Here is a 13,420-nt window from a genome sequence, read left to right as displayed (position 1 = left end):
CTATCTTTACATTACAGAGATGGGGATCCATGGGTTATATAATCAGGAATTAGGATATGTATTACTGACTCTCCCATTAACACCCTCACTGTGATATATATCTGAATTAGGATATGTATTACTGACTCTCCCATTAACACCCTTACTGTAACATATATCTGCCATCCCTTAATTGCCTTACAACACAAATTTCACAATGTCAACAGTACACATTTCCTATGTAAATTTCTAGATTGTATTTCAAATATTTTCTATATTCTATTTTCTATATGTTGTCTTTCTGTTGATTTGTCTAAAATCATTGTGTGTTAAAATGAAATTTTCATATTTCAAGTTATCAAGTTTAAAAAGTAAACACTTTGGAAAAATTCATTTTTTGTTCATCAATCTCTCTTCATCACATATAGAGAAATTATACATTATTTTAACAGCAATAAGACCATGCCTGGTAATAAGCCCACCCAATATCTATTGAACTTTAGCAAGGTTGCAATGCTATTTCAGGGCCATGCAATAGACCTTGACCCCTTGACTCTTATTAAGAGTTTGTATGTTGGCTTCCGGTAGGAAAAATATGTTTATATCTATAACCTAACCAGACAGAGGGGTTTAGAAATTCCACGATACTCTCTCTCTGTGTATATCTCATCAATACCAATATTCATGGTATTTCTGGTCACAGTAAAGACTGGCCAGGGAGAAGAAGACAAGTATCTCCAGACTTTCCTATAACAAGAATTCACAAAGCTGTCCCTATAGATACTACAAAACTTATGGTGAAGATAAATCTTAATATACTGAAATGATTTCCATTCCATCAATGTAAAACATGATTTACAGACCGGAGAGAATCCTTCCCATGGCCGACCATGTCCTGTATCTGTGAGAGTCTGATGCATTCACCAACAATCCATCATCCTATCTATGATGGAACCAAATTACCTTACAGAGTAGGAAAACATAGAAATCCTTTGGTGGAAAAGAAGACGAAACATTATCAACGCTGATGTTTTTCTTTATCCACAGAGAAATACCGTATAGTCATAAAAAATCCTCCTTTGGGAGAAAAGTATACAATATCACAATGTACGGCTTTACTTTAAATGCAGAGAAATATGAAAACCAATATTGTCACCGAAGCCAAGATTATGCAGTAAAGCTGAAGAGTTTTTATGGTCATAGAGTAGAAGAGTATCATTTATATATCATAAACTTGTGTCGAATGGACACTGAACAAACAGAATGATTAACTGCCGGCTATTTTTATTATACAGTCAGAAGATACATGAAGCCAGTCAACAACACCAGTAAATGATTCATCTACTGTTATAATGATGCTTGTCTAATCTGACCTTCTCATTGGGTATAAATGGTCTTTATTTGTGAACCAATTCCAACTTGTCAGTTTTATAAAATTGTTTACTTGATGAAAATGAAAAAAGTAAACAGGGACTTCCTTATATTTTTTGCTGATCTAAATCTATGGTCATAGGTGACCTTTAACCTTGACACTGACCATCAAATTCTCCTCTTGAGTACACCTTGGTGGAGTGATGCTTTGCTTTGAGAATAACTCCTACCTTAAGTAATCAACAGAGAACCATGGCACTGGTATACAAACAGCAAAATACTCAGACAAGGTGAAGCCAAAAGACCACACATCAAGGGTGTTTTATTTGATGCTAATTAAGCAGTAATTTCAATGTCCTCTAGAAAAAACTGGTGTCCATGCTCCTTGAACTTCCTACCTCTAAAAAATATTACAAAAGTGAAATAATTTAAATAGAATTGACTCAGATAATTGTCACAAACACTTTTCTTTTTACCTGGTCTCAGTAAGATACCCATGGCCATCACGACAAAGGAAAAATCACTTCAGACATATCTTCATCATGATGCAGATTTTTGGAAATATTCATCAAAATGTCTTAATATACCAGCTTTTCTTCACAATGATATCATTGCCAAGACAAGAAAGATTACATAGACCAGAACAATAGAACAAGGTCATGACCTCTGGATTTAGATGAAACAAAAGGAACATTATCAATGGTAAGGAAATAAGGACAGGAAGTTTAATACAAAGAGTTAACATCCAACCCTGGAGGTTGGCGAGGTGAAGCAAGAGATCATGTGAAACAGAATCTTTTAGAATTTTTAACCCACCACTCCCAAATATTTATAAAACTATGGCCAGGAATTTCTCCCGTATGGCCATGTGGCTAAAGCAGATAAAAGGAAATGCTTGTTAAACTTGATGTTCTAACAAGCCATGGCGTCCAGATGGACTCTCATCAATAATACACGACATGGAGGCAAGTCAAACCATCAACTTCTACAAATAATCTAATAAAATTGCAAGCAGAAAAAATGTATCTTTTTCCAATCAAATTGTTCTCCATAAGGTACGGACATATATAAATATATTTATTTCCAATCAAAATGTTCTCTATAAGGTACCGAGATATCTACAAAGATTTATGTAGATTTGATCCGTGTGTGTTCTTGTCGTTCTCTGGAATCTGAAGTTAGCAGACAAAGGTTACATCATAAAACATTAGATGCCAACCCATCATTAAGATTGCACCTTCTTTCATAAGATTCTTCCCCTTTTCTATCGCACATGCTTTTCATGTACAGATAAAAACAGAACCCCTCAAAAGTAACAAGAGACCTGCGGGTGCCAGGGAAAGTGCTCCCTTTCAATGAATACATACACTTTTGAACTACAAGTTTACGTGATTGAACATCAAGTACAGAATCCGTTGCTTGTTTTTTCTCTCGTCAATGAAAAGAAAATCTTTGTTATTTCATGTATCTCTCAATCACCTACTGAATTATTAACAGTCTTTACTAAGTATCTATAATAAACCACGTAGATGTTACGTTAAGGAAGTCAGGTTCACAGAAACTCAGCCGATTGTTGTGACTTTGATGTCTGTGTGTAATGGAAGCTCAAGTCTAAATGATACAGCCAAAAGATGTAAAGATGGTAATGATTTGGGTATCTATGCTTACAATACATTTGATTCCGATATTTCTCACAAGCTGGTAACTTGAACTTATGACTGGTAGGAAGAATTACTGGCGTCTGTACTCAAAGCCTGACCAATTAGCATAGATGTATTGCTTCCATATATTATACTTGGATCTCACTTCAGACAATCACATGTATACAACCTCTCTTCTAAACATGTTATACTACCTATATACAACCTCTCTTCTAAACATGTTATACTACCTATATACAACCTCTCTTCTAAACATATTATACAACCTCTCTTCTAAACATATTATACTACCTATATACAACCTCTCTTCTAAACATATTATACTACCTATATACAACCTCTCTTCTAAACATGTTATACTACCTATATACAACCTCTCTTCTAAACATGTTATACTACCTATATACAACCTCTCTTCTAAACATATTATACTACCTATATACAACCTCTCTTCTAAACATATTATACAACCTCTCTTCTAAACATATTATACTACCTATATACAACCTCTCTTCTAAACATATTATACAACCTCTCTTCTAAACATATTATACTACCTATATACAACCTCTCTTCTAAACATGTTATACTACCTATATACAACCTCTCTTCTAAACATGTTATACTACCTATATACAACCTCTCTTCTAAACATGTTATACTACCTATATACAACCTCTCTTCTAAACATGTTATACTACCTATATACAACCTCTCTTCTAAACATATTATACTACCTATATACAACCTCTCTTCTAAACATATTATACTACCTATATACAACCTCTCTTCTAAACATATTATACAACCTCTCTTTAAACATATTATACTACCTATATACAACCTCTCTTCTAAACATATTATACTACCTATATACAACCTCTCTTCTAAACATATTATACTACCTATATACAACCTTCCTTCTAAACATATTATACAACCTCTCTTCTAAACATATTATACTACCTATATACAACCTCTCTTCTAAACATATTATACTACCTATATACAACCTCTCTTCTAAACATATTATACTACCTATATACAACCTCTCTTCTAAACATATTATACAACCTCTCTTCTAAACATATTATACTACCTATATACAACCTTCCTTCTAAACATATTATACAACCTCTCTTCTAAACATATTATACTACCTATATACAACCTCTCTTCTAAACATATTATACTACCTATATACAACCTCTCTTCTAAACATATTATACTACCTATATACAACCTCTCTTCTAAACATATTATACAACCTCTCTTCTAAACATATTATACTACCTATATACAACCTCTCTTCTAAACATATTATACAACCTCTCTTCTAAACATATTATACTACCTATATACAACCTCTCTTCTAAACATGTTATACTACCTATATACAACCTCTCTTCTAAACATGTTATACTACCTATATACAACCTCTCTTCTAAACATGTTATACTACCTATATACAACCTCTCTTCTAAACATATTATACAACCTCTCTTCTAATACAACCTCTCTTCTAAACATATTATACTACCTATATACAACCTTCCTTCTAAACATATTATACTGCTTATATACAACCTTCCTTCTAAACATATTATACTACCTATATACAACCTTCCTTCTAAACATATTATACTGCTTATATACAACCTTCCTTCTAAACATATTATGCATGGTCCCTTATTCTAACTGTATCATTGTGGGGAAACATCGTCCCTTATCACTGTAATACTGTATCATTGTGGGGAAACATTGTCCCTTATTCTAACTGTATCATTGTGGGGAAACAATGTCCCTTATCACTGTAATACTGTATCATTGTGGGGAAACATGGTCCCTTATCACTGTAATACTGTATCGTTGTGGGGAAACATTGTCCCTTATCACTGTAATACTGTATCATTGTGGGGAAACATTGTCCCTTATTCTAACTGTATCATTGTGGGGAAACATTGTCCCTTATCACTGTAATACTGTATCATTGTGGGGAAACATTGTCCCTTATCACTGTAATACTGTATCGTTGTGGGGAAACATTGTCCCTTATCACTGTAATACTGTATCATTGTGGGGAAACATTGTCCCTTATTCTAACTGTATCATTGTGGGGAAACATTGTCCCTTATCACTGTAATACTGTATCATTGTGGGGAAACATTGTCCCTTATTCTAACTGTATCATTGTGGGGAAACATTGTCCCTTATTCTAACTGTATCATTGTGGGGAAACTTTTGAGTAAATGATATGATTCTTTTCAACTCTACCTCCTGATATCAGTTCCTATCAAATGTTTTTCCTCAATCTCTATCCTCGTTAGACCTTACCAATATCATACACGATAAAGAATCCATTCAGAAATAATTTCCCTTTAATGACCATTTTATAAGTAGGTATATTGGCTTCATTTTACAACTTGACAAATATCAATACAATCAACACAATCAATATCAATATATATACCTATCTCAGCTTATGTCATTTTTCAATTAATAAACCACAAATAAAAAAGTAAAATCTCAAACTATTTAATATCCTGTACAAAATGCTTCAGTTTATTTGTATAGAAGTCATATTTCATAAGATATTGTGACCCTCTGGCAAACAGGGTACTATGGGCCAGCTTGTCAAATGATTGATGTCCAAACAAATAGAAAAGCTATGTCAGCAATCCCAAATCTTAGGTACATTTAATGACCTCTTAAACATTCTGTAATAATTTTCCAAGGAGAAAACAATTTATTCTGTTTCCTTTTTTTGTCTGAACGGGCCTAAGTTTTGCCATCATTCAACTTTTAAATGATATTGTCATTCTTTGAGCATTTTCTAAATTACAAAAGGAATATATATAGGTATGTAATATTAAGTTTAAGTCTCTCCAGAAATGAAACACACCTGCCTTTTCATCAAAAATTTTTTTTTTTTTCTAATATTGAAAAGAGTTATACTTTGGGATGATTTTGATTACCATATATATACACTGTAGATAGCAATCCAATCATTGTAATCCTACATGTATGATCATACAGTTCTCATTCTACTGTAATCCTACATGTATGATCATACAGTTCTGATTCTACTGTAATCCTACATGTATGATCATACAGTTCTGATTCTACTGTAATCCTACATGTATGATCATACAGTTCTGATTCTACTGTAATCCTACATGTATGATCATACAGTTCTGATTCTACTGTAATCCTACATGTATGATCATACAGTTCTGATTCTACTGTAATCCTACATGTATGATCATACAGTTCTGAATAATCCTACATGTATGATCATACAGTTCTGATTCTAGTGTAATCCTACATGTATGATCATACAGTTCTGATTCTACTGTAATCCTACATGTATGATCATACAGTTCTGATTCTACTGTAATCCTACATGTAATCCAGTACATGTATGATCATACAGTTCTGATTCTACTGTAATCCTACATGTATGATCATACAGTTCTGATTCTACTGTAATCCTACATGTATGATCATACAGTTCTGATTCTACTGTAATCCTACATGTATGATCATACAGTTCTGATTCTACTGTAATCCTACATGTATGATCATACAGTTCTGATTCTACTGTAATCCTACATGTATGATCATACAGTTCTGATTCTACTGTAATCCTACATGTATGATCATACAGTTCTGATTCTACTGTAATCCTACATATATGATCATACAGTTCTGATTCTACTGTAATCCTACATGTATGATCATACAGTTCTGATTCTACTGTAATCCTACATGTATGATCATACAGTTCTGATTCTACTGTAATCCTACATGTATGATCATACAGTTCTGATTCTACTGTAATCCTACATGTATGATCATACAGTTCTGATTCTACTGTAATCCTACATGTATGATCATACAGTTCTGATTCTACTGTAATCCTACATGTATGATCATACAGTTCTGATTCTACTGTAATCCTACATGTATAATCATACAGTTCTGATTCTACTGTAATCCTACATGTATGATCATACAGTTCTGATTCTACTGTAATCCTACATGTATGATCATACAGTTCTCATTCTACTGTAATCCTACATGTATGATCATACAGTTCTCATTCTACTGTAATCCTACATGTATGATCATACAGTTCTGATTCTACTGTAATCCTACATGTATGATCATACAGTTCTCATTCTACTGTAATCCTACATGTATGATCATACAGTTCTGATTCTACTGTAATCCTACATGTATGATCATACAGTTCTGATTCTACTGTAATCCTACATGTTCTGATTCTACTGTAATCCTACATGTATGATCATACAGTTCTGATTCTACTGTAATCCTACATGTATGATCATACAGTTCTGATTCTACTGTAATCCTACATGTATGATCATACAGTTCTGATTCTACTGTAATCCTACATGTATGATCATACAGTTCTGATTCTACTGTAATCCTACATGTATGATCATACAGTTCTGATTCTATTCTGTACTGTAATCCTACATGTATGATCATACAGTTCTGTACTGTAATCCTACATGTATGATCATACAGTTCTGATTCTACTGTAATCCTACATGTATGATCATACAGTTCTGATTCTACTGTAATCCTACATGTATGATCATACAGTTCTGATTCTACTGTAATCCTACATGTATGATCATACAGTTCTGATTCTACTGTAATCCTACATGTATGATCATACAGTTCTGATTCTACTGTAATCCTACATGTATGATCATACAGTTCTGATTCTACTGTAATCCTACATGTATGATCATACAGTTCTGATTCTACTGTAATCCTACATGTATGATCATACAGTTCTGATTCTACTGTAATCCTACATGTATGATCATACAGTTCTGATTCTACTGTAATCCTACATGTATGATCATACAGTTCTGATTCTACTGTAATCCTACATGTATGATCATACAGTTCTGATTCTACTGTAATCCTACATGTATGATCATACAGTTCTGATTCTACTGTAATCCTACATGTATGATCATACAGTTCTGATTCTACTGTAATCCTACATGTATGATCATACAGTTCTGATTCTACTGTAATCCTACATGTATGATCATACAGTTCTCAACTGTAATCTACTGTAATCCTACATGTATGATCATACAGTTCTGATTCTACTGTAATCCTACATGTATGATCATACAGTTCTGATTCTACTGTAATCCTACATGTATGATCATACAGTTCTGATTCTACTGTAATCCTACATGTATGATCATACAGTTCTGATTCTACTGGAATCCTACATGTATGATCATACAGTTCTGATTCTACTGTAATCCTACATGTATGATCATACAGTTCTCATTCTACTGTAATCCTACATGTATGATCATACAGTTCTGATTCTACTGTAATCCTACATGTATGATCATACAGTTCTCATTCTACTGTAAAATCTTTTTTTTTTCTGAGGAATTTATTTTCATTTATTTTCTAGTATTTTTAGCTTCATATATTATGCTAATAAGGTAAAAATGTACCATCATACATTTCAAGCATTTGAAGTTAAAGTTAGGACTTTTTGACCTTTGAAAATGCTTTCTTACAAACAAATATTTTATAACATTTTAGAAGCTACTGACACCTAACCTTTACAATAAATTTCCTTCATTACACAGCTTTTAAATTGTTCCTGCTAAAAAACAAAAGGAAAAAAATCAGAACAATTTGTTACTTGTGTTCATATTTTCACAACACCCCATCGATACACACCTGTATCAATTCATCAATACGTGAATTATTCACCAATTTTTTAAAAATATTCTGACACTTACCCGCACTTTGGGCACAACCCTTCGCATACACTCATCATGGCTTTCAGTATCTCGTAAAAGGTCAGGAAGGTTGTGGATCACACTAATCCTTTGTACTTCTTGCCCAGAGCTGCAAACATAAACAGAAAGCAACATTAAAAAAACTACAAAAGGAATGATAAATGTATCTTACTTTCGCTATTGAAGAATTTTAACAATGAAATTTTATTGCTATGATGACATAAAAATCTTTCAAAGTATATCAAAATTAGCTAATTGGGGCAAAAAGGACTGAAAGTTTTTCATGTGATATTCATGAAGAACTTTTTTAAATGTTGAATATCAATCAAGATTTTATATTCAAGTGTAAAATTTTGGAAAACAGGAGCCTTCTTCTGACATAGGGATGGTCATCAATATGTAACTTAATCAATGAAAACTAAAAGCCATCAAATACATTAAAATTTGATAAAAATATTGTTCTTAAGAAAAAAAGATATTGTAACAATTTCTTTTTACTATAGTTGTACAACTAAAAATTTAATGTTTGTTTGGGTTTCTTTTATAGTGCATTGAAAATTACAACTGCAAACAGAGTCCATTGTCAAACAGTAAGAGACTTGTAGCAATATATAAACCCATAATTCAAACAAGCAACCTAACCTGTTGAAATGTCATTAGCAATATATATATATATCACTGGAAATCTGTCTGTCTGTGTCTCAGTCTGACTGGCTGTGTGTCTCAGTCTGATTGGACTGTGTCTCAGTCTGACTGGGCCATGTGTCTCAGTCTGACTGGCTGTGTCTCAGTTTGACTGGGCCGTGTGTCTCAGTCTGATTGACTATGCACCAGTCTGACTGGCTGTGTCTCAGTCTGACTGGCCCCGTGTCTCAGTCTGACTGGCTGTGTCCCATTCTGACTGGCTGTGTCTCAGTCTGACTGGCCCTGTGTCTCAGTCTGACTGACTGTGTCCCAGTCTGACTGGCTGTGTCTCAGTCTGACTGGCTGTGTCCCATTCTGACTGGCTGTGTCTCAGTCTGACTGGCCCTGTGTCTCAGTCTGACTGACTGTGCACCAGTCTGACTGGCTGTGTCTCTGTCTGACTGACTATGCACCAGTCTGACTGGCTGTGTCTCAGTCTGAATGTCTGTGTCTCAGTCTGACTGGGCCATGTGTCTCAGTCGGACTGGCTGTATGTCTCAGTTGGACTGGCCCTGTGTCTCAGTCAGACTGGCTGTGTGTCTCTGTCTGACTGACTATGCACCAGTCTGACTGGCTGTGTCTGTCTGACTGACAATGCACCAGTCTGACTGGCTGTGTCTCAGTCTGACTGGCTGTGTCTCATTCTGACTGGCTTTGTCTCAGTCTGACTGACTGAGCCCTCAAGTTTGCTTAGGATACATAGGGTCACAAAGTAGGACTAGATGTTGTGGCAAGGTAAACACCACGCTGTGTAAAGACTTTGGACCAAATGTTGAAAACCACAAGAAAACTGTTTTCATTAAGAACACGTGTAATGTACTCTAAGATATATTTATATTAACAATCCATTTAGGCTGTGAGAACAATGCATATTTCAACAGACTTCCCTCTGTTAATATTGTATATATGACTCCAGTGAAATGTCAAGACTATTTTCGTTTTCATTTGTGAATTACATGTATTATCAATAAATAGATGCCTCGGCACTACCAATTGTAGAAAGGATGACAGCCCCTCCCTCCCCTTTCTCTCTTTTTCTTGATTATCATTACAAACTGTTGTGACTATAACAGGTTCCTTAGTGCTCAGATCAAGTCTATTTCAGAGTAATTCAAGTTTGAGATGTGAACCAGAATACCTGTCAATCAAGAAACCTGGCAATTAACAGGAAAGGTTTTCTATACCCAAGACTAAGACATTTGTTTCAATCAATCAGGAAAGACAATCTAACTACATATATCTGCTGTTGTTTTAATTTTACTCTCTCACAAATGTTATGATTTCTCTTTCGGAACTTGATTATTTAATTCAAACAGCTAATGATAATAAAAAACTTTCCTCAGATCATTTTATACTTAATTTGATGTGTGACTTAACGGGTACAATTTATAAAATGTAATTATCAAGTGTTGTATCCTGATTATAGATACCAGACAGTTCCTGTATAATGTGTCAGTGTTGAGTATTGTGATACTGATAAACCTGCAGTACAAACCATCACCTTGTACTGTTATAACAAACTGGTGACTAACAAGCCAGTGTTTACTTCATCACTTCCCTGTTAAAAACTTAAATATACACACAGTGTTTCAGAGAGTTTTGTCTCTCGAACAGCCATCTTTTTTAAACTTTAAATTCAATCACAGTAAAAATTTAAAACTTTTTTTGTATGCTCAAACACAGATTACAGGTAGGCTGTAGTCAGACACACAGGCTGATTCAAACACTAATGTGTTCATTGGACTGCAGTCCTAGTAATCTACTGTTTGCTGATTCCACAATAAAGTCTGGAGCGTAGCCACCTCCCCTGACTGCTGTTTGGTAGAATTACAAACTAATGCTATTTGATTGCCCTGTAAGAAACTTAACCCCTGACCTTCAGTCAGAAATTTAAGAAACTTGTTACAACTGATAAATAATTCTATAGAGTTTCAAGAAGCTGGTCAAATGTTTGTAACCTTACATTTATCTGGAATGATTCAGTAAGCTTCTCTGATCACCTGGATTGGATCAATAAGCATGTGTGACTGCCTGGATTGGATCAATAGGCATGTGTGACTACCTGGATTGGATCAATAAGCATGTGTGACTACCTGGATTGGATCAATAAGCATGTGTGACTACCTGGATTGGATCAATAAGCATGTGTGACTACCTGGATTGGATCAATAAGCATGTGTGACTACCTGGATTGGATCAATAAGCATGTGTGACTACCTGGTTTGGATCAATAAGCATGTGTGACTACCTGGATTGGATCAATAAGCATGTGTGACTACCTGGATTGGATCAATAAGCATGTGTGACTACATGGATTGGATCAATAAGCATGTGTGACTACATGAATTGGATCAATAAGCATGTGTGACTACCTTGAATGGCTCAATAAGGCTGTTTACTTGGAACTGTTCAATATGCCCTGAAGTCAACTTGGAATGTTTCAATGAGTCCCTCTGATAAGTTCTGGTTAATTAACAGATTAGAATACTTGGACAAAATCAGATGAAACCATTCTTGAAGGCTGTTTGTGGCTTTTTGATGGATGAGTTTGTACATTAATTCTGAAGGGTTCTTGCCTCCCTTGTCCATTTCACTGCCCAGCCTCTGTATCCTGCTGACCCGTATAACCTCTACCTCCTCACCAAGGACTACTTCTCACCAGACCACAATTTTTCTACTAGTATGATCAACTTGACACCTTCTTCTAGATATGAAATATTGATCATAAAATGAATGAACAGTTATTCAGAAAGCGTTTTCCTTTTTGATATACATAGTGCATACTCTGCACTGAATTGTAAACAGAAGAAGTGTATTTTGAGTGGCTTTTTTTCAAAACAAATAAAAATCATTAAAAAAGAAAACCAGTTACTGACAATCGATGTACACTATTAAAAATCTTCCAGCACCAAACTGTGTTAGCAGTGTCAAACAATTGGGTTTCCACTGAGTTTGGAGTTCCTGGTGGGACTTTTTCACTTTCAAAGTACAAACAAGGCCACAATACTTCAACGGATCTCAGCTTTTCTGTAAGTCATTAATTTATCATCTACCAAAATATTACTGGAGATGTCTGTATCTAAATGATATGAATTTTTTATTTCATTGAGAATAGTTCATAAATTATAGATAATTTAAGAATTATAGAAAAAGGAGCATGACTGAGATATTACAAGAAACTGACAATACTTAGACCTTGGCTGCTGCTGTCAATCTGACAACAACCATCAATCCCTTGTGGACAAACCTTACAATAATTGTACATGATTGTCACCAAAGTAAATTTGCTCTCCATTACCTTTCTTATTGGACAGAGAAAAAAAATCTGATTTGACTGATTAAATTATGACTAATTTGAAGGACTGGGTGAAAACTGTCTCACAAAGATCACTAATTGATGTCACCGTCCTGATATATGGATTTTCTCTTAACCTTTTACTTCATACTGTTAAGATTCCTTATGGAAAAGATTATTTGATTTGAAAACTTGAAAAGAAGATTTTAGTAAAATTGAATTTCTGAGATATTTTCAGGTTTTTAGTCTTTAAGGAATATACTGTACTGCTTCAATGCACATCTCTCACAACCCCGCAGGCAGAGTGAAGAAGGCCAGACATTATTTATGTACATACATAATTTCATTCTACTAAAACACTTTTCGCATTTTGTAAATCCTGACATCTCGTACAGTTTTATTGAAATATATTTTAAACTACACATTAAATGTTTTGTATTTCCTGACATGACACCTAATCTTGTTGAAATAAATTTTGAAGCTACATATAAAATGTTTTAGGATGACAAAATATGCCAGTGGCTATACAGCTAGCATGGATTAAGAGTTTTTTAAAGGCCGAATATAAGATCGGCTATCCTAACTATTTTGTAGGCCATGTTAACGCCCTCGGC

The 13,420-nt window shown here is 34.2% G+C and overlaps 1 protein-coding gene across 4 annotated transcripts in view; it reads right to left on the bottom strand.

Annotated features, from left to right (window-relative positions):
- Positions 1-13,420, bottom strand: part of LOC132551468 (serine/threonine-protein phosphatase 4 regulatory subunit 4-like) — an 83,979-nt gene that overhangs the window by 61,906 nt on the left and 8,653 nt on the right. For all 4 annotated transcript variants that reach the window (XM_060215609.1, XM_060215612.1, XM_060215611.1 and 1 more), the window contains exon 2: positions 8,828-8,936. In XM_060215609.1, coding sequence (XP_060071592.1) covers positions 8,828-8,936 — 109 coding nt within the window. The remainder of the gene's footprint in view (positions 1-8,827; positions 8,937-13,420) is intronic.

Source organism: Ylistrum balloti, unplaced genomic scaffold, assembly GCF_031769215.1.
Source record: "Ylistrum balloti isolate Yb309-2 unplaced genomic scaffold, AGI_CSIRO_Ybal_v1 Utg370200, whole genome shotgun sequence".
Classification (NCBI taxonomy): domain Eukaryota; kingdom Metazoa; phylum Mollusca; class Bivalvia; order Pectinida; family Pectinidae; genus Ylistrum; species Ylistrum balloti.
This window is presented reverse-complemented; position numbering and strand designations above follow the sequence as displayed.